We start from the raw sequence: 21957 nt of genomic DNA on the forward strand, positions 1-21957 counted from the left end.
TGTTCTGCACGAGTGTAACACGATTATATCCGCTGTGTCTCTGTCTGTGTGTCTGCGGCTCACATGGACCTCCTGTATATGAAGCTGTGGTACCACACGCACACACACACACACACACATGAATGCACTGACGTCACACATCTTCAGGGCACTGAGGCCGGAGTGGGAAGAGACGGTTTGCAGCAGCCGGTGACTCAGGCTGTTATCTGTCTCCTCCCCTTCCTGGAGACACTCAGTGTGTCCCCCATTAACCAACGGGCGACTCCAGGTACGTAATGCTACAGCCTGTGGACTGAATACAGAATGAGTCACCTTCTCCTTTAAAGAAAAGCCGTAAAGTGTGCAGACACCATTTGGGTGATGCAGCTGCATTTAAAATAAATGGTTGAGGTGAATCTGTTCGACATGAATTTCATAACAAATAAAAAACAAGCAGCGTTAAGGTCCCGGAAAGAAAAAGTATATCGACTCCTCTCGTGTGTAAATTCTGAGCATCAGTCTGATATCTTTTGTCGTTGACTCTGTCGGCCTTTTTACAACTGTGGAAGTGAAAGATCTGATTCAGAAGCTGATTTCTAAATCTAACGGGATATCAGAGAGCGCACAGGCTCAGATTAAAGGTTCAGACCAAGTGACAAGAAGAGTAGACTAAGACTAAGGGACACCTGCTCCACTGACTGAGCTAAACCAGGGCCCCTGCTGTTACAGCCCGAATTTCAGGTACATGTAAAGTTGTTTTATCGTTGCATTTTACTGACGTATGGCTGCAAATCAAACAAACCTTCCTGATGTTGTTAAATGTGCGGAGGATTAAAACAAAGCAAGAAGAGAGAACAACTTTTCAGCTTTTATTTGAAATGTGAATTGTACACCGGGAAACTGAATGTCATGTTTGTGGATATAAAAAAAAGTTCAATAACAAAAACCTTTCACACAAAAGGTGTGGCATGTCTGTTTGCAACATTCGCTGTAGCTTCCCACTGAATCTGAGCTTTACAGAGGCACCTCTCTCTTTAATAAATAGTTTCATTTACAGAATAAGAGTAATTAGTTATAAATATGAAGGCGCATTTTAAACATTTCTTTAAAGCAATTATAAATGTTTTGATTTCACTTACAAAAACACAAACAGGCAAGCAAATCAATCAAGCAGAGATAGAAAATTGCAAATGATAATATTGGCAAACCCAAGAATTGGCACAAAACGATGAACAAACAAAGAAAACATGATGTTCAAACTCAAGTGAAACTTTAAATTATAGGCACTAGTTTCATAACAGCCACCACACCGATGATCAGAACATTTGCCCTTATACTGACACACCTTTTGATTCAGAGCACAAGAGGTAAAAGCCAGCAAAACGTCATTAAGTTGTCGTCTTATTCAAGACATTTTTCCTTTTTTTCAATGAATGATACACACCGACAGAAATCTGTTATGGGAATTTAAGGAATCGCATCTTTTCTTGGTTTCGTTGGCTGAAATGGGACAGAATCTGTTTTTTATGTGATGTCAATCAGAGGGTGTACTACGAAGCAAGATTCATGTAGAAGCGAGGTATGTTCAGAGTTTTGCGTGTCACAAAGCTGGCTCTCTTTAAACCTGACTGGTGCAACTTACTCTGCACATCTGACCCTAACCCTAACCCTACTGTGGAGGAGTTCAGGTTTATATCTGCTGTAAAAAAGCCGCCTTTTTACCTTTTGTTTTTCCCTAATGATATTCTCTCTGGGTGGTTCAGATTCTCAGCTGGGGAGCCAGTTATACATGTTGAAATGTGTACGTTTCTGATGCCACAGAATGAAGCTGTACTAAACTACTAAGCTGTAATAAAGCAGCACTAAATGTACACACCACTTCATGGAAACCTGCATGCATTGAGATGGTGTCGCAGGAAATCTGACGCTTCCCTGTTTGACAAAGGTTTGAAAATAAAATGAATATTTCTCACAGCAGATCTCAGTGACAGAATGATGGAGGCACAGCAGCGACAGATCACTGTGGGCTTGTTCTTATGACGAGTCCTGTAAGTTTCACACTGCTGGTTTTAAAGCTACAACGCAGGTTAGAAAATATATTAGTCTATTTGTATTTATCAAACATTATATTTAATCGAAAAATCAAATTTACTTTAACTAGGCCAAAAACTTTCCACATGTCCCTCATTACGGGACAGCGTCACATCTAAATGATAATAATCTGTATGAAGTTTAAAAGCTCCGCGATGTGACCTTAGAAACAAAAGGGAGGCACTGAGTGGTCATTTATACGATCAGTGATTTTCTGCCAGCGTTTCCTTCCTGTCTTATTTAGCAGCTCTGTTTGTTTTTCTCTGATTTATATTCTTTGACCCGTTTCTCTTGAATGAAGTGAAGGAGGGGTCATATGGTCGCTTCATTTCGTGCAGAAGAAGAGTCAAATGAATCTTTGCCTTTTAAAGTAAACGTGCACAGAGCCTGAAGAAGGAAGCCCGGTCAGTCGACCTCTTTTTCTGTCTCTGACTGAAGTTCAGCTTTTGAACCAGCTAACAGATAAAAACCTGACTATGTTGAACTCGCTTCGTAGTACACCCCTGTTTTTAAATTGACTGATCTCAGCACTTTCATGATAAAGAATAATCTTGGCAAACTGTAGTACAAGTCAGAACCGAGGCTTTGGCCGAGCTGTCATTCAAGTCCTGATTTGACACGTTGAAAACAAAGAAAGGCTTTGGAGAGTTAGCTTTGCAGTTGAGGTTCAAAATGTACATTTCAAACAACTGAAATCTTTAAACAAAATACTGATATGGATGTTTGGACATACAATTCTTAAATAATTTGAATAAATAATTTCCAAAACAAACTTGTGCATACATTCTGGCTGATTTTACAAGAGGAAAGATTCTTTAAAACGTCATTAACCCACACAGATGTGCTTTCACTGTTGCAAGACATCAACAATTCTCTAACATTACGGGACGTTTCACCTGCACAGCATCATCATAGAGATCGCTCACCTACAATCTGTTAAACACAGAGCATAAAGAGAGAAATGTGTGGAAACATTTCAACCTGAGGGAGGTGACAGAAAAGAAGGGGGGAGGGGGGGGAGAAAAGGCGGGCGATGAAATGTGGACTGTTTGATGGTTGCAGTCAAACAAAGGCAGGCGATGTGTGCTCTGCTGGGCGAGCTGGAGTCGGGCTGGTTTCTTTGGCATCTTCTGGTCTGCACTTCATGCCTGACCCCTCCAGAGCCGGACCCCACACAGGAACACGATGGGAGGCCTTCTTTGACGCGCTATAGACGCCCTCCATTATTAATTTGATATATTTTGGGACATAGTTTCTCTCTCTCTTCATTGTAAAAGGTATCTTGGAAGATAAAGTGCCATGTTGTAATGTCTGCCTCCTTGTGGTGATAGTTTGATTGGGGAGCCCCCTGCAGGCCTGTTTCAGTAACAACCTTCTCTCCAGTTGTCCCCTGTGCCACCGTAGGTCCGAGGAGCAGGAAGAGATCTGAAAAAACAAAAACAAATCCAGGGTCAGAAGTCATCCACCTGTCCTGTGTCCAAAGGATAACCACAGAATCTTCAGGTCCGGTTTAAACCGATTTAGAACTAAATGTTCTGTTTTTTGACAAATGTTCAATTTTATTCTTTTATTTACGTTCATCATTCATTAAAAAAAACTAGCTTTTAGAACCATTTACACCCTGGCTGTTCCAAAAGGTTTTCTTTTATTACGTGATAATTATTTACAGGTAAACTTTGGAAGATTTCACTTTTAATTCTACAAATGGTGGAAGGAGGGAAAAAACATTATTTTCCCACTCAGTACATTAAATCTATACGGTCAGACTTCGTCTGAATAAGTAGAATGAGAAAAGCATTTCTTTTCTGACTTGTTGTCATATATTAATTGTATACATTCCTCAGTGGTTGGTGGCTCTGATTCTGATGTCATCTCCAAATACTATAAATGTTTTTGAATTTCCTGCCAATAAGTCACAACCTGGCAATTTTGTTTGAGAGAAAAACTGTTCGGCTGCAGAAAGTGAAATTTCCTCAGGTAACTGTTTCCCAACACTGTTATTGACATTTAAAAGCCAACACTGTTACAGACTGTTGTAAGTGTAGTGTAACAGGATATACCGAGCTATCTTTTAAAGTAACTTGTGAAGCCTTGAAGCATTTGGATCAAACAGTAAATGTGATGATGCAGTTTGTGTGATACAAAATGTTTTATCTAGACTGGTGAACAACTAAAAGAGTAAAATATTTAATCTTAAATATAACATCTCTTCATATCAACACGCAATTCAATATTGCACAAATCTCTATGTAGAGCTGTTAAATACTGAATACAAACTTCTCGTTCACTGCAAACAAAATAAAAGCTGAACGAAAACAACAACGATGTTATTGCACTCTTTTGCATTTCGATTTGAACCATTTAAGAGTGCAGTAACGACATTTATTTGGGGTCAAAGTTCAAATCAGCCGCTGAGGTTCTGGCATAAAAATAACCTCATGAATAATTGTACAATAAGTTCAATAACACTTGTATACCTAGAAAAATGTAGCTGGCCAGTTAAAACTTTCAAGCCTTTTTTCCCCCAGTTTAACCCTTTGTGTAGTTACTGCACTGAGGCTTTGTGGGGCAGTGTAGCAGTGCGGGGTGACGATACTGTGTCTGTGGAGTGCATACCTGCGCACAGGCTGGGCCAGTTTGCTGCGAGGCAGAGGGATCCCCCCTCCTCCTGCAGAAGCACTGGGGCGGGGCAGGCCGCTGCGTGGAGGAGCCATGGAGCGGGTGGGCGTAGAGGTGGCGGAGTTGGGGTTGGATGTGGCCTTTACCGGCTGCCTCAAGGCCAGCGGTGACGGGGTGGCTGGAGTCCGCAGCTTACTGGGAGACGGGACTGAAGACAGGCAGAGCGGGAACACAGTCAGGTACAACTGGATCGTGTTAGACAGTTCTTATAGAAACTGTGCTTTCACAGTTTTCAGTCGTTTGCTAGTCTAACAATGACATAATGACCAACTGCACAATGGTGTAAGAAAGATTTAATGATGCTAGTTCACATACTGTATAACAAAACACATCTACCAAACATGAAGACATACAGTATGCAGCTCTTTCTTAACCACATCCATCACAAATGAAGTCAAACCTGTTAGGATGCAAGATTAGAAACTACAAAATAAACGTTATTAAGAAATGAACAGAAAGGTCTAATTAACTCAGCGGCCTACTTTGATGAATGAGGTGAAACAAACAAAGCACAAACTAGTGAAAACCAGAAGCACGGCATCAATACGACTACGGCGAGGAACCACAATCACAATATTTAAAAGGTGGAAGCCCTCAGTGAATACTCACTGAAATCACCTTCTTCTCCAAAGCAACAGGAGAGTGGGACTAGACAAAGATGAAGACAACAGAGACAGGCCTTAATTTAGAGCTGCGGAGGAAGGAGCTGAGCAGAACGGGGGGCTCTTACTGTCTGTTTGTTTTCTTAACAAACAGGGATGTTATACGGCCCTTGACAGACATGAGCAACAATCCTACTTGAGGTTATGTGTAGAGCAAGTGCATCAGTGGACAGTGATCTGACAGCGAGGGTGTAACGCAGCCTTTGGTAATCCTGCAACACTTGGATGAGCACTCAGGTTCAGCACACGGTGACAGCAGACTGTGCCAAATGTACGTATACACAAAAGGCTGCATGGCGACCAAAGCAGAATACACGGTGGAAGAATGTCAACTTGTTTATACATTTTGTGAAAACAATGAAAACATTCACAAAGACAAGTCTATCAGTAGAGATTAATTTATACGCAATATATTCAAATAAGGACGACAACATGAATTTATACCAGTGTGGTATTTACTAACAGGAAGAAAAGGCAAACAGGAAGGAGACGTTCTGCCTTTAAAATCACTTCCTTTTTACTGCAGTCTGAACAGAATCTGACCCTGATCCGTACTTCTCTTGCATGCATACAGTTTGGACACACTTCTTTGTCCTAACATTGCACCCTGAACTTTAACCTCTTGAAAGCAGCCTTTCTTGGAGACCTTAATCGATGTGACGCATCTTCTGCTGCAGAAGCCTGTGGGTCAGAATAGCCAAAAGAATGCGTGGACTTGTTTACTGCGAGATGGGACTGGATAGGGAAGGACATTCTGGCATTTTTGGCACACTGCATTTGAGTATTAGTTGGCATCTTCTGTGTGATTGCATCCAAGTTGAGATGATGAATATTACTCCTCTTTTTGTGCAGTTGTACAGATCTGATAGACCGCATAGCAAATCTGATTGGCAAACATGGACCAGCAAACACTAATGTGACAGTTCTGAGCCAATATGATTGATTTAATGTTCTTACAGAGACACCATCCTCATGTGAATCAGCTCTCCCTTTTAAGTCGCCGACGTACAATCCTTTTAGAATGGTAAAAAAAAAAACACAAGCTCGTCTGTGCCAACAACCAACATGCCTCGTCCTTTATTAACCTTTTGTCTTGCAAAGGTTTGCAAAGAAACAAACTAAAATAGAAAACTAAAACTATACTTAGAGTTTCCTCAAAGTCACAAAAAAGTAATTTTATCACTTACACTCCATGTGCATCATTATGTATATATATACCTTCACAGGTACACAGGCATATGTCTATGTGTAGGCTTGATCTCACAGCCTCCAGCTGGTTTAGGAGAAAGCTGTTACCTCGCAGGGCTGTTGGGCTTTGGAGGTGCTGTTTGGGTTTCGGGGAGGAGCGAGAAGGGGTTGAGTATCTCGGGAGCTGACCTGCTGCTGCTGGAAAAACAGGAACATTTCAGCACGGAAGTCGGACTTCATTCTGCCTCACTAGAGGGTACTGTCGAGGCAATGAAGCCTGAAGTGCAGTTTGAGGCCACTAGGGGGCTCAAGAGTTCTTTCTTTCAGATGGAGGAGCAGCAGGCAGGCAGAGCAAAGTGCAAGTGCCACTGTCAGGTTTGACAGCAAAGTCTCAGCATAGACAGAAATGGAGGTTGCTTCTGGATACACATGCGTAACAGTGAAGTGAAGTCAGTGAACAGAGGTAGAGCTTTAGGTGTCTCGCATGCTAAGTACAGCCAAAGCTGAAGGGCAGTAAAACTTTTACCTGTGGACTTTCATCTTTTATGACTAAAGAATATAAAACTATAAATGTATAGAGTTCATCAGAAAGACAGAAAATATCCTATGAAAACCCTCAGAGGGTGTTTAGTGCACATGAAAGGCAGTCGGTACACGTTTAACCAGCTGAATCTGACCTTTGACCTGGGTCCTCTCTGCCTCTTCTAACAGTGAGGGATTAGTACTGCTCCTGGATTAAGGACGACACCATTACCTTTATCTCCCATTAAAGGATTACATCAAATGGATACTCTTAGACCACAGAGGTAGGGATCTAAGCCCCTAAAGAACATAAAACCCTCACACACAGCATGTATAACAATGTTATAGTCACTGAGTCGCTCTGGATCCTTAGTGTTGCTGTCGCCATGCTTCAATTCTGCAGCAGAAGTGTTTCTTTGAAGTGAAAGTCATACAAGGCGTGGAAGGATGCGTGTAAATAATAGATAATACAACTGAAATGTTGAAAGACAAAGAGGATCCCCAAACACTGAAGCCATGGCACTACAAAGCAGCACAGCCCTCCTCGTGCTGTAGGTGCAGCCAGAAGGATTAAAGAATTCCCACAAGAGAAACAAGAGATTACACAGCCCGTCGTGTTTCTGAAGTTTTGTACAATTGGAGAGCAAAACAAATACAATATTAAATCAGTGTAAAGACTCATTTCAAACGTTGAAGGGTTTGTGTGTTATTAAAGTAAAACTAGGACGTTGTTATGTGTTTGTGACAGCACTTACTCGTGGACTGGTTCTGGTGTCGAGGAGATCCACCATTTGGCACTTGCAGGTTGGACTCACAGCTGCGGCTATTCTTGACGGGCTCTGGACCCTGAGCCGTCGCTGCCGAGGAGCGTGTGAGGTTGGGAAGACTACGACGCAGCTTTTCTGTAACAGCGACAATAAGAGAGTCAGCTTAAGAAAAATGACAGATTCACAGGACTTATGATGATTTACTTCAAGTTCGTATGAAACGCTGCAGCTCAACTCATTAATAGGCGTGATCACATGACCTCTGCACCTGTGCTTGTCTTCCTACATTCGCTCTTTGTTAGATTTCAAATTGATTTGAAATGTATATTGTTCATATTTAAGGTTTTAAACAGCCTAGTTCCCAAATACATTTCACATGTATTGAGCTGGTATGTCCCCTCCAGACTATTCAGACCTGTAGATGGAGCTCTGCTGGTTACTCCCAGGTCACTGTGACAAAGGGTGAACGGGCTTTTGATATTAGAGCCCCCACACTACCCAACTCTGTCTTCTCTTAAATCTTTCATGTTTTTATGCACTTCATCCCTCTTATTGTCTTTACTTATGTTATGCTTTTGTTTTTTATGTCCTATTATATCTGCCTTGTCCGTTTTTTAATTTAGTTTTTGTTAAGTAACATACAACAATATAAAGTAAAGCTATATAAGAAACAATATAAGTAAAGTTATTATTTTTATTATTAACTGTGCTGGCCGTGTTTACCTTCGTTCTTCACCACATTGGTCTGCATGTCGTGCCCATGGCCCTGCAGCGAGTGGCGAGGCTGCTGCAGGCGGCTGATGATGGGCTGAGGCGAGCCGCGGCTGTGGCTGTAGTCAATCGAGCGGGCGGGGGAGCGAGAGCGGGGTGAGTTCCTGGGGGAGGCACGGGGAGAGTGTCTAGGGGAGGGGCTGAAGCGGCTGGAGGGCAGGTGGAAGGCAGGGTGCACCGCCTCCTCTTCATCCTCCAGACTGTGTGCGTCTAACTCCTGGTCGCTGAAGGTGCTGCGTCGCAGTGAGTGACAGGAAGAACCTGAGCTCCGTCTGGAGGCTGTTGCAGCGTAATCTTGTCTTAAACCTGACAAACACAGAAACAGTTACAACACTACAGAAACACAGTTTGGTTACAGAATAGTACTGAAAAGACACTGATGCAGGTACATACTCTCTTCCTGCATGCGTGCAAGTATCTGAACATCGGTGACGTCATTGAGTTTGTAGGTATTTGAGGATCCCACTGAGTCCTCGTCCATCTCTGAGGTGCTCAGCTCGCTGTCCACTGATGACTGAGGGCTGATGGCAGGAGGATTTCTCTCTGCCGCTGCGTTTCGCTGGTGCACTGCTAAGGAAATCATTTGTTTACACTTCACATAGTCAACAATAGAAAATGTGTTATTTCTAGTGAACTACAGGGAGACCCATACCTGCGTTCCCAGGCATTAGTTGCTGTCTGACAATGGGCACTCTGCCGGGGGTGGAGGAGGGGGAGTTGAAGCCACTGCTGTAGGGGCTGTTGGCTGCGTTCGTGCTGTACGGACTCCCGTAACCCTGCTGGTTGTAGGGGCTTCCATACAGGCTCCTGCGCTTGTTGGCTGTAAAGTCAGAGAACACAACAATCAGTCAGTCCACATTACTGTAGGACAAAACAGTACAGATTTAGTAATAACATTAAAAGTGTTTTAATGCCTTGAAAGAGAGAAAAGTTCCTGTTAAATCTTAAACAGATTTTGGGCCTGCGCTGCCAATGCTTGATCACTCTTTGACATCAAAAATATATTATAAAGTCTGAACATCCACAATTACAGCTTTTTACAAAGAAAGTTTGAAGATGACTTAGAAGAGATAATTAATATTTTACTTTGAAAAGGTCTTCATCTCATCTTACTTTCTATTTTACAAGTGAAGAAAAGGTACAAATGTGAACAGGGAAGATCTGATTGTCCTCCTTTGAAAGGAATTTATCCTGGGCAAAGTAGTTGACATAGCAGCACACATGTACAATCAAACTACAGTTATGCAGTATCACAAAGATCTATAAACACCAGAACGCAGACAACAAGAAAAGTACAGCTACACGAAGATTTAACTCTTAGTATACACCTCCACTACATTACAGATCATGAATGTTGTTCGGGTAAGAACAGTGTGCTCAAAGTGTCTGCAAAAAATGACATTTGTAAGCCTGTTATCAACTTATTTTCTGCCCTCACTGGGATTCTTTGACCAACAGATTAGTTACAGAAAAAAATCTGTGAATTTCTTCACAGTCATGCAAAAGGAGCTCTTGAATTCTCATGTTTTTTGTGAGCATGATAATTATATTTATTCGTGGTAACTTTGATTGAGCCTAAAATTAAATTTAATGTTTTACTTTTTTGAATAAGATGCAACAATAATCTACATATCTGAATATCTGCAAAGATCCAGACAGAATATTCAGTGCAAGCAAAGTCACATCAAATCCCAAGTAATAACAAACGGTAACAGTGATGACTGATATGTTAAATCATTCTGAGTAAGAGGCCCACAAAGAGTCCCTGTTAGCGTCATTGTTCCACTCTCCCAATATGTTAACATACTTCATCCATACACTGTAACCCATGAAAGACTGTAACCAAGCTAGTTGGCCATCCCAGTGTTTGACTACAACAGATGCAGTGTGTGCTCAGAGCCCTAACCTTCATGAAAGCTGCACAGTGTGTGCTGGCAGTCTGGAAGGGTCTCTTAAACCGTATGCTGAGTGTGGGCCTGATAGAGAGTAAGTTCCTGCATCATCGCTGAACAATACACACCATTCAATCCACACACACACAGAACAATGCTATTCTCTGTTAACCACAGCTAGCATCAGTCAGAGGCCCCAGTCCTCAGTCACTTGTCTCAGTCATGAGATCAGACTCTGGACACGCTGCTAGTCACTGAGATGGTTTGGTGTTACACTTGTTAGCCCATCTCTCTCTGTATTTCTTACTTTCTCATTCAGTGTGTTTACACATCTGGATGGTGATGACTGGAAAGGAGCCTTTTAAGATCAGCTCCTCCTCCTGCTTCCTTCAGCTCTCTAGCTCTGCACTCTGTCCTCCTGCATTATTTAGGAAATACCATCATGTCCATTCTGCTGCTATCCACATGGATCATCTGCTGAGGAATGTCAACAACACTGCAACATGTAGGTCTGTGACACTGTGCAGTTCCTTTGAAAGAAGAGTTAAATCAACAGATAAAAACAGACACCAACCTCCAACATCAGAGACAAGATGAAACTGAAAGCAAAGTAGTCAGCTACATTTGTATCTGTCAAGCTCCACTGTGTCCTCTTGTGGCTAAAAATATGCACGAACACTCCGCTGCCAAAGACAATTAGATTACTGAGACAAACATGAATCATCTCTGGTGTCTGTGCAGTATAAAGTAAAGGAATCACACTAGCTATGATTAGGAAAACTTTCCTTCTGACATAACATAGCTAGGTCTAAGCTAGAAACTATTAAACAAGCTTATACGGCTATTTGTGTAAAAAGGCATGCTCATGTGTGTGTTACCATACTCTAATATTTACCATGCCTGGGGGAGCCTTTTAGTTCCTTGAAAAGTAGTTCTATGAACTGAAGTTTCCGGGTACTTTGGGTGGGAACATGTCCAATGTCTTAAGGGGGGTTGCAGCCCATTTGAACCCAGCTTGGGGTCTCTATGTTCAGCAGTTTGAGGAGGTTGGTTTGAAGCCAGTGTGTCTGATCACAGCTACTCAAGCAGCATGTTATTACTAGAAAGAGACACGGGCCCATCTGATCTAAAGGGATCTGCAGCACAGGGACCAACCAAAATAGAGTGTCCTCAAATCCTTGTGTCCTAAAACGAGGCAAGACGTCAGAGGGAGAGAGAAGAACTCCTTTCTGTTCCTACCCGCTGTGATTGATTTACTGTAATTTGAAATTGTATGAGAGGATTTTCTGCCTTGGCTCTTCAGTTGTGGAAACTTCAGAGCAGTTTCAACACGCAAAAGAAAAAAAGCCTAAAAAGGAAGCCAGGACATAGCAGGCCGATATTAAATGAAGGCCTGCAGGGCTTAAATGGTGAGGAGGAAGTGGAGGACAACTCACTGCATTGAGGTCTTCCCTGATATAAAGAGAAGAAAGAATGGCTTAAAAAGCTTCAAGCTAATCACAAGAGAAGAGCAAACAGAGAAGCCTCTGTAAATAAAGAGAGATAGTATCAAACTAGAGGAGACTTGCAAGACGTAGCCTCGATGAACTAAATGTACAGAATGAGGTTTATGCGCAGGACTACGGCAGGTCAGCCATGAGAGGGACCTCTGGGGTCTCGTATGCAGAACAGCTGTCAAAGCAACACTGGAAAAACTCGGCAAACTGTTTATCTTGATTGTCTGGCATCAAGAAAGTAGTTCTGTCTGACTCGACTCGCAGACGTCTCCTCCCTCTTAGTTATATAACTGAGGCACGTCATCTGGGGATATGAATTTAACAGGGCGTGCACTGACAAAAGGACGGGTCACTTCTGACACATTTAAATGTTTTAATATTGTGTAAATGCTTGTTTGAGTGTGTACATGCTGACACACATTTACATAGATTCTAAGTTCATGTTTATGATATCACAATCCCTTTACTTCTGGGGTCATTAGAGTGCCATAAAAAAAGTCTGTTAAATAAATAATCACAACTATAACAAATGTATTACAAAAACAGTAATTATAATCATTTTCATCTGTATATATTTGTATATTTTTAAAAATACAAATGTATTTATTTAATACATGTTTAATAGTCTATTTTAATTGTATTTATGCATTTATATAAGTTAAGATTTATTTTATTTATGAAATTTAATGCAACGCTCAGCAGGAAGACCTGCAAAAAGCCAATTGATTGACAGCTTATCAAATGCTAATATGCATAAGATAAATAAATATATCATTTTAAAAATATATGACAGCATAAACAAATAAATGGGGGATAAATGAAAATGCTTCTACTTTTCTTTTCTTTTTTCACACTTCTTTTCTTCTTCTCCTGCAGATTCTTTTCCACGGCACTCCTCTGACTCTGGTCGCTCTGACTTAAAGTGAAATTAGGATTTTTTCCCCTTTGGAAATCCTTTGACACAAACTCAACAGACACCATGGCAACAGGGTTTCCATACCAGTGTTACAAACTGGGTGTGAAAGCGAGTAGCCAGGAGCCATGAGGGTGTGTCTGTGGTGAGTCTCTCAGAATGTCGAGCTCAAGAAATCCTCATGTGTGCAGAAAAAGGATCTCAACTTTTACAGTAATCTACTAATACCAGATAATTAACGCTTAATCTACTTGATTTAAACGTTTTGAACACATATACAGAGAATCAAATGTTTTGTTGCTCTGTCTTTTTGTGGAAGTGGTGACAACATCAGTGCCAACTGAGGAGAGAAGTGCAGGGAGCAGGCTGGGTGGTGTCAGTGACAGGAGGATATTTTCAGGCCATGGCGGGTGACGTTATCGCCCTTCCACCACGCCTACAGTGATGATATCACCATCATGACATATAATACCAGTGGCGCGGCTAATTTTTATTACTATTAGTAGTATGAGTCAGCAGCAAGACTGATACTGTGCTTTGTTCCTAAAGGGTCATCCCAGGCACATTTACATAATTCTTGAGGAGTTTTTTATATAATGTAAATATGCCCAGAAACAGCCCATAGTGGTCATAATAAAGGAAGAACAACTCCTGCACACATCTGATCTCATACTAGAATCCATCTGCTTTTCTGTTTTTTCCCCTTTTCTCCAGGTTCTGTTGGTATCTTGTCAGTAAAATGTGTGAGGGATCCACAAAAGGACAACAGCAGTATACTTTAGCAGCCACTATACACGGATCTTATCTTTTTTTGGATGAGCAGGTGTTTGTGTGTCCAGGTACTCTCAACAGTCTTGCACAACGGAGCTGACAAGATCACAACCACCCCAGCGAACAACCTTCAGCAGCCTATTGCTCAACACGACCTGTCACATGGGGCATACCACTGTTAGAATGGAAATGACCCCTCTCAGTTTAGCTGGGAGGATTTGAGGCCGGTCGTCCTCACTGAGGGACTGACTATAATTAGTGGCAGTCCAGGGCTCAGATAACAGACTCAGACAGAGCACAAAGGATGGGAAAGATCTGAGTCATATATTGTAGAGGAAACTGCTAGAATAACATTTTGGTAACTTTTCCAAAGAGGTTATGTTTTACGGTGTCATCTGTTTAGCCAGTTGCAAAGTTGGTCAAGCCACGACTTTCGTTAAAATAATTTTTTCTCCAACACTGTTTGATGTATTGCCATGATATTTTATACAGATATTAAACATTAGCAGATGATTTATTTATATCAGTTTGGTGATCTCTGGACTTTACTTTTTAGAAAACAGTGGCCACATTTTCATGAAAGTTAGTGGAAGACTGAGCATGAGCGAGGGAAGAACCCATTACATTTTGGAAACACTATACATCCACTGACTGTGTACACAAAACACATTGAACTACAGTCCAAAGGGTTCACATTCCACTAATCGCTACATGTTCAAGTGCTATACGCAAATTTCAGAAGCATATATATATATATATATATATATAGCTGGCACAGTTATCTCTGTGAACCTTGAACTTTAAAGGTTTCACTCTTCAGACTTTCACAGATGTAAATATAAATAAATGAATACTGCACATGCCCTTGGCACATAGACAGATCATACCGCACAATACGATAAACATTTTGCACATCCCATGGTGAAGTATAAATTAAGCATTACTTTTCACACACATTACTTGAAGGTGTAAAACAAAGAGGCTTGATGATGTGCGTAGCTTTGGATGTCTAACAATCATTTCCTGAACATTCAATCCCATATCTAAAGAACGAGAGACAAATCACACTCATGCACTCACAAACCCTCTCTGACATTTCAGTAACTTGCGACCTCAACAGGCAATTTATGTCCAAGTCGATGTTCCGTCACTTTGTCACCTCGTTTCTGTGTGCCGGGTCATAAATCTACAGCGTCTGGCATCAGTGATTGACCACGACTATACATGTGTGCAGTGAATCTTCCCTTTAGAATAAGGGAAGCTCGACAACACAAGGGAAAGAGTATGATTAATGATACATGCGTCTGTGCCTTGTTTGGAATTGTTCGTAGTAGTTGTAAAACCAATTGAGGAAATAAATTACTACAAAAAGGAGTCATTTGTTTTGTATGTTCTCGGCTTCAAAAATCGATAAAAGGAAATATATGATTATTACAGAAGCTCACTCCCATCAATAAAAGCTCTTTGTGGTGAGCAGAATCATCATAAGGGCTAAGTTTTTTTTCTGCTTCAGTCAGTCCAGATTAAACTTAAACGCAACAATATTTTATCATCCCTTCAAGTAACGTGACAAAGTGTCGGTGGCCCCGTGGCTTCCAGTTTACCACCTACTGAGAGTGTTTTAATTGGACCTCATCCATAGGGGGGTTATGGGAGTGCAAGCTAAGGTCAATGCTCAGGCTTTCAAACTGCAACATGTGTTGGACAAAGACCGAACAGGTGTAGAGGACAGGCTTACACAACAACTGGGCAACTGCGTCCACTTGTTCTGTTGCTATTTTGGTTTTCTTTGGGCTTTAGGAAGTCAAACAATCCAACACTTTTCTGCTAAAGCTGAGACAGACGCTTAACCTTTGACCTGATGTATTATTACTACAGATAAATGGAAATGGTCTTCCAACCACTTTATGCTACATGTCAGCATTCACCCTTTCACACACACATTTATACTCTAATGGCGGTGCCATGCAAGGCCAATCATTATTTTATATTCATACCTAATGACTATGCTTTTAGGAGCAACTAGGGGTTCATGTTCCCAAACATATAAAATATAGGAGCTGCATCGAACCTCTGACCTTTTGATTGGGAGGCTGACCTAATCTACCTCAGATCAGATGAGTGAATTTGTTTTTAAAATATTTTCTCATATTTGTTGTTAGGCAACTTATCATACGTGGTTCAAACACTTTCTTAAAGTTTTAAATTAAAATAAATATTGAGGTGTTAAAATAGGCTGAGTTAAGTTGTTTTAAATTGCCTAGTCTGCATTTCATGTTTACAACTATGGGCTTGTTGGGGACATGTACACTGCACTACAGGTATAACCCTTTGTGCTGGTCAGGATTGCAGAACTACTTTGTTCAAACTAGAAGTAGTCTAAAGGTGAACTAGAATTTCCCTAAAATGATAAAAACAGAGTTTTAATGACCAGTGTTGAAAATAGATTGACAGATCTACAGTCTAACAGCAAAAACACGACTGTCTCAGTGTTTCCTCCGGGGCAGCGGGGGTAGAGGGTTGTGTTGTACCTGGCTGGTGTGCACATGCCACCATCCGCCAGTGTTCAGAGTGAATGACAAAGTGACTTGACTACAAATCAAACTTTAAACACATATCTGATATGTATAACATATAATGTTTTTACATTTATACAGAGGGCACAGTCTCTGTTTGCAGCCTGACTGAGAGCACTGACTAGTTCTTTGTTTTTTAAAGAAGAGCCGAAGTATTATTTCACAAATCGCACCCTGATGATATCATCAGGTTATAAGGCCCACTCATTCATTCATGTAAAACAATTCAAAACAAAAGCAGTCAACTTTAATTTGGGGGATCTGGATCAACAAAATGTTTTTATATAAAAAATTACTTGACATCACATTTTCTATACTTTTCATATAGCCTATGTTTTGTTTGTAGTCTCTGTGTGGACAGAGAGCGTCGGACGTCAGCGATGCAGAGCGGACCCTCGCTCGTGGTTAGAACACTGTGTGAGGAGAAAACTGGTCCTGCTGTTGTTTATTTGGTTGCCATGACTTTGTGAGTGATTGACGTCCTGTGACTCCTGTCACTATTTCAGTGCTCTGTCTCAACGGGGAGAGAGGGCGAACGACCGTTCATTTGGAGTGGAAATCTCTGCAGAGTTGTCTAATTGTGACTTCAGGACACGTTATAGAAATCTGAACCAGCGGTGGCAATACTTTAAAAATGTATGTTACGGAAACACTGTGTCTGACAGCACAGAGACATCATATGCAACGCCTCTTTCTTTGTGTCGGTGAAGATTCTTTCCTCAGGATTGCATTTTTTTGTAGCTGAACTCTAATATCCTGAAAAAAGGGTTAAGTATTACTTCTACTATTGCTGCTGCTGCTAAGTTGGGGAGACATGTGTCATGTTCAGTGTTGTTGTTTACCTGACAGGGTGAGATCCAGTCTATGGATGAGGGAGCGCTTGGCTGACTCCATCTCAGGACTCGGGTTGTCAAGAGCTTGGCGGCACCACACAATAGGACTCAAGGCTTTCTGCAGGGGACTGTTGAGTTTGGCCTCATAGAGCCTGGAAAACATGAACAGCATACACAATGAATATCCAATACTGCATGTTCATAAAAGTGATACAAGCAATCGTTACGCAAACATTCACTGTCTCTAATGATGACCGTCTACGACATTTCTAATCTATCACACCTCATATGTGACGTGACCCTGCAGCTCCCAGAGGAATTGAGACTGAGGGGATAACAAGTGTTGCCCTGGGTTTTATAACACAGTACTGAAATGACAAGGACAGACAAAGTCGACAGGCAAAAATGTTTTTATGTGAGTGTGATGGTTGACATTGGAAATTACTATTAGGTTTAATTCTTTTTTTTTTCATTTCAAATATTAGATTTGGTGCATTAATTATTCAAGATGCTGCTAAAAACAGCACCAGTCGAAAACAAGTGTAGAGGTGACTCACAGATAACTTTTAGACGTGTCAATACACAGACAGGTGACAAATAAAAAACAACATAAAGTTTCTGAGTAACGTGTTGGGCCTCTGGAGTCTCTGAATTCTGCTGGAGGGATGAACAGCATTCCTACGAAAGACATTCTCTCATGTGGTGTCATGCTGCTGCTGGTGATGGGCACTGTATGCTCCAAATTCTCCCATAGGTGCTCAACTGGGTCGAGATCTAGTTAAAGCCATAGTGTAACAATCACATCATTTCATGCTCATCAAACCACCTGTGCCCTATGGATGAGGGCACTGTCCTCTTAGGGAGACCAGTCCCATCCATGTACAAATGCTTCACCATAGGATAGAAGACTTTCTCACTCAGACTATTTATCTGAAGTAACCCTTCTCAGATCGTCCCAGCAAAGTGCCCCCTACAGCATAACAGAGACACCAGATCCCCTCACTGTAGGGGTCAAGCACTCAGGTTTTCCCCTGAAGTTATCATTCATCTGTAATCTTGCCCCCGATGATTCACATGCTGCATGATTTCATTTAGCACAAACCCGTGCTCTGGTCTCTGTCTAGCAATTAGGAAATGAAACCCAAAGCTCCTGCTGCTGCAGCAAACTTTAAGAATGAACCTCTGTCACTGGCCCAAAAAGTCACCAGGTTCAATGCTTAGTCAGTTATATTGATTGAAACTGCCAAAGCCTCGTAATGATGATATGTAGAGCCTGACAGATTTGGAGTTTTTCTAGACTTGTAAAAATGTTACGGTACAGTTTTTGAGCTGGTATTTAACTCTATATGGATTGTGCACTTAATTTGACTACGTATTTTATGCATTATACTTGTAAAACAAGCATTGTTTCCTACCTTATATATTGTGCAAGAAAGTTTTCATATCAATATGCAGTTGCATAAAAGTCTCCAGCACACTGTCAAACTTGCACTTAAAGGTATAAAATTAAGCTGAAAACCAACTGAATCGGCCACAACTTTATGTTCTTCGATTAATAAAAGTAATACAATTGTGCGTTTATACTTAACCTTTGAAAAGAGAAAAGAAAAAGGGCAGAGGAGAGAAGAGTTTCCACTTAGAAGAGAAATCTGAGTCAGCAGCTGTCGGCTCTGTTGCAGCCATAGTGGAAGCCTTTCATGATGAAGGCAGAAACATTAGAGGAGAAGGCAGCTTGAGCAGAGAAATACAAACCGGAAATCTGGGGCTGCACATTCCCACTGTTTATCAACACAATGACCATCATTCACATTTAGCAACAACCCATAGTAAATCTGCCGCTAACACTTCATACATGAGCTCCCAGCTCTGTAACAATGATACCTGTCATGTCCACATGCTGCAGCAGGAGCGTGTGACAAGCACCTAGTAAAAGGTAGAGCGCCGCTGCAGCATTCGAAATCCAGTTTAAAGCTAATTCAGGGATTACAGGAGTCTATGACAGGAGCTGGCAGGAGCTCTGCACTACACGGTAATCCCAGATATCAATCTGATCCAGAGGGCTGACAAACAGCCAGGGCATAATGAGACTAGCTCTGTTGAGCATGAGTGAGCAATGTCTGGAAAGTAGTCTGATGTGGAAGGCTCAGTAGCTGGCACAGCCTCACTGCTGCAAGCAAAAGAGAGAAGACGCTGCTGTGAGCTGGCTTTTAACCAAATGAGCTCCCTTTGTTTTGAGTTCTCCAAACTCTAATTATTAAGGTGCAACAGGAGATACGCCCTAATGCTGCTTATAATACTGTCATTATCCTGGAAACCGTCAATTAAACAGCCCTTCCTACAAAACAGAAAAAATGGACCATAATCTGTGAACAGTCCTTCATTACGTTCATGTCTAGTCCATGGCTGTTTCCTTACAAACAACTATCCAATTTCCCTCCCATCAGACCCTCTGTAAGTCCAACGACCAAGTCTACAACATGTCAAACATCTGCCGTGTTACTCTCCTCCGTGTGTGACTCTGCCTTGCCGAGGGATTTCCATGGGTTGGGATGAGAGAGAGAGAGAGAGAGAGAGAGAGAGAGAGAGATTTGGACAGCAGCACAAATCCAATCATACTTTGGAGTTTCACGGATTACACTTCTATAGTGTGTCTATGCAAATCCACCTAACCCTAAAAACCTTAACTGCTCAGCGCTGGAGGAATAATACCAACACAATGTGCTGGGAGAGGATTAAGAATGGGAGTATGTTGAACATGTGGGCTGTCGGGATGATTCTGATAACAAAGAGAGCACCATGATGTCATCCTCGTCCTCAAGAAACTCCACATGACACATTCTATTATTGATGGGCATTGTTTGCAATGCCTGTTTGTTGACACTGACATAGAATCTATTCCTGCATGATGAGAGGCTTTCAGATGTCTTTTTCTCACTTGGTGCTGCAGAGCACTTGTGGATGTTTGCCAACTGTTGTGCTAATGGGAATTCAGAGGAGGAATATAACCATGGCTACCTCTCCCACATGACTGCTGGGCAGGACTTTCAGTTTTTACTGCACACACTGATCTCCTGCCATCACTGCCAGGACAAGCCAAGCAAATCTGCCACATCACAAGAGCAAAACGGTCCAACAGATGATCGGGGACTTCGGGGTCCTGACAGCTGAGAGTTTGAGCCTTAAAGGCCTGCTGGCAAGTCTGTTAGGAAGGTATGATATAATAGATAGAGATTTGCTATGACAAAGCATGTCTGTTATGATCACACTGCCCTAGAAGAGGCTTGGCATCGCCCACATGACTTGCCAAACAGCATCATTCAGTCAGAAAGACTTCCTCCCTTCTAAGTGAGTCCAAAGGTTGTTTAGATTTAGAGAGAGCCAGTATGAACTTAGGTATTCTTAAAATAACACTGACGTGGACTCCTATAAAGAAGAGATATATATCTGTCAAAGGGGTAAACTAATGGAGTAGCTGCAGCAAGGAATTTTTTATATGTTGTTCACTTTGTATATTTAAACATGCTTACAAATAAGGTAAAAAACAAACAGAAAATTGATTTGTGGCCATTATTTTTTTTATAATGTAATCATTTAAAGTCTGACTTCAAGGTCAGAAGTATGGGTAACTGTAAAGAGCAAACTTCAGTGAGTCCCTTTGCCTCAGGCAAAAGGGGAACCAAATGCTGACTGAAAGTGTGGTATTTAAATTACTTTTTGTTTAAGAGAACTATAGCTTTAATGAAATAGCAAAAACTGAGTGAAAAGAACTATGTTTTTAATTAGTGACTGTCATATCTATTCCTTAAAGTCAGAATTCTGACCTTTTAAAAAAACGACTACCACTACTACTACTACTACTACTACTTCAGACAAGCTACTAACTGAGATTGTTTACGCCAGACGTTTGTCATGATAGCTGATGTGTAAGGCAGCTGTTACCAGTCAATTAGCACTAAGAATTGCTGACATAAACGTGGCTGTAAAGGCAAGAAACATCTCAAAACAAGCCTGTCACTCACCAGCTGTCTTCGTCTTCGTGAAGACAATCCATGTCTTCCAGATCTAAGATTTCCACTTCGTCTAAGATCGATGTTTCCCCTTCATCTGTAAACCCCCCTGTGTTGTCTGAATAAAGTGAGTTTATACTCGACATAGAGGGGGAAGCCGATGCCCCCTCATATTCATACGCCCTCCTGAAGCTGATACCGTCGTAAGACAGTCTGGGGCTCAAACAGCGGTTGTTCTCCAGCAGCCCACCGTAGCCGCCTGTTCCGACGAACCCCACCCCAGGGAAGCCGGCCAGACCGGCTGACAGGGACGAAGAGTCGTAGCCGGCGCTGAGGGGTCTGTGGTTCCCTGACATCGCTCCGGACGAGGACAACATCGTAGACCGGCTCCGGAGCTGCTCATTTTGCTGTTCGAGTTTCTTCACCAAGTCCTGGAGCTTCCGCACCTCCAAGTCCGCGTTGATATTTGAGTTGATATCCTCCATAGTGGCTCCTCAGCCCTACGAAAATATGCGGTGGTCTGTGGTGTTTCTAGACGTTTCTCTGCCGACAGTCTCTTAGTTCCTGTTAACTTCACTTTAATCTACGTGTTCAAAGAAGACACTTTGGTGTTCAACCGACTTAAAAAGATCAACATCGTCATCTTCTCCGGTTTACCGTGCTCACGGGCAGGGTTGAGGCCATTTTCATAACACTCGTCACCAACTGTGAAAGACCAACAGGCGGCGGAGAACATACGTCACCACGTTCAGTGTCGGGAGCGAGCACGTAACCAACACCTATTTCCACGTGCACATTTATTCTTAAATC

General features: G+C 41.7%; 1 protein-coding gene across 4 annotated transcripts; it reads right to left on the reverse strand.

Annotated features, from left to right (window-relative positions):
• Positions 1 to 843: 843 nt before the first annotated feature.
• On the reverse strand, positions 844 to 21836 carry slain2 (SLAIN motif family, member 2). Of its 4 annotated transcripts, none has more exons than XM_069680409.1 (9): positions 21160 to 21836; positions 17150 to 17292; positions 9312 to 9479; positions 9053 to 9226; positions 8612 to 8965; positions 7877 to 8023; positions 6708 to 6797; positions 4687 to 4897; positions 844 to 3495 (listed from the first exon to the last, which is right to left on the reverse strand). In XM_069680409.1, the coding sequence occupies exons 1-9, from the start codon at positions 21630 to 21632 to the stop codon at positions 3432 to 3434; spliced, it is 1824 nt and encodes a 607-aa protein (XP_069536510.1). In that variant the 5' UTR covers positions 21633 to 21836; the 3' UTR covers positions 844 to 3431. The 4 variants fall into 4 exon arrangements, with proteins under 4 accessions (XP_069536510.1, XP_069536509.1, XP_069536512.1 ...); XM_069680408.1 differs by having other exon boundaries at positions 9053 to 9229; XM_069680411.1 differs by lacking the exon at positions 6708 to 6797.
• Between the last annotated feature and the right edge of the window lie 121 nt (positions 21837 to 21957).

Source organism: Semicossyphus pulcher, unplaced genomic scaffold (assembly GCF_022749685.1).
Source record: "Semicossyphus pulcher isolate SPU_LCO1_2020_fin unplaced genomic scaffold, fSemPul1.0.p SCAF_4, whole genome shotgun sequence".
NCBI classification, from domain to species: domain Eukaryota; kingdom Metazoa; phylum Chordata; class Actinopteri; order Labriformes; family Labridae; genus Semicossyphus; species Semicossyphus pulcher.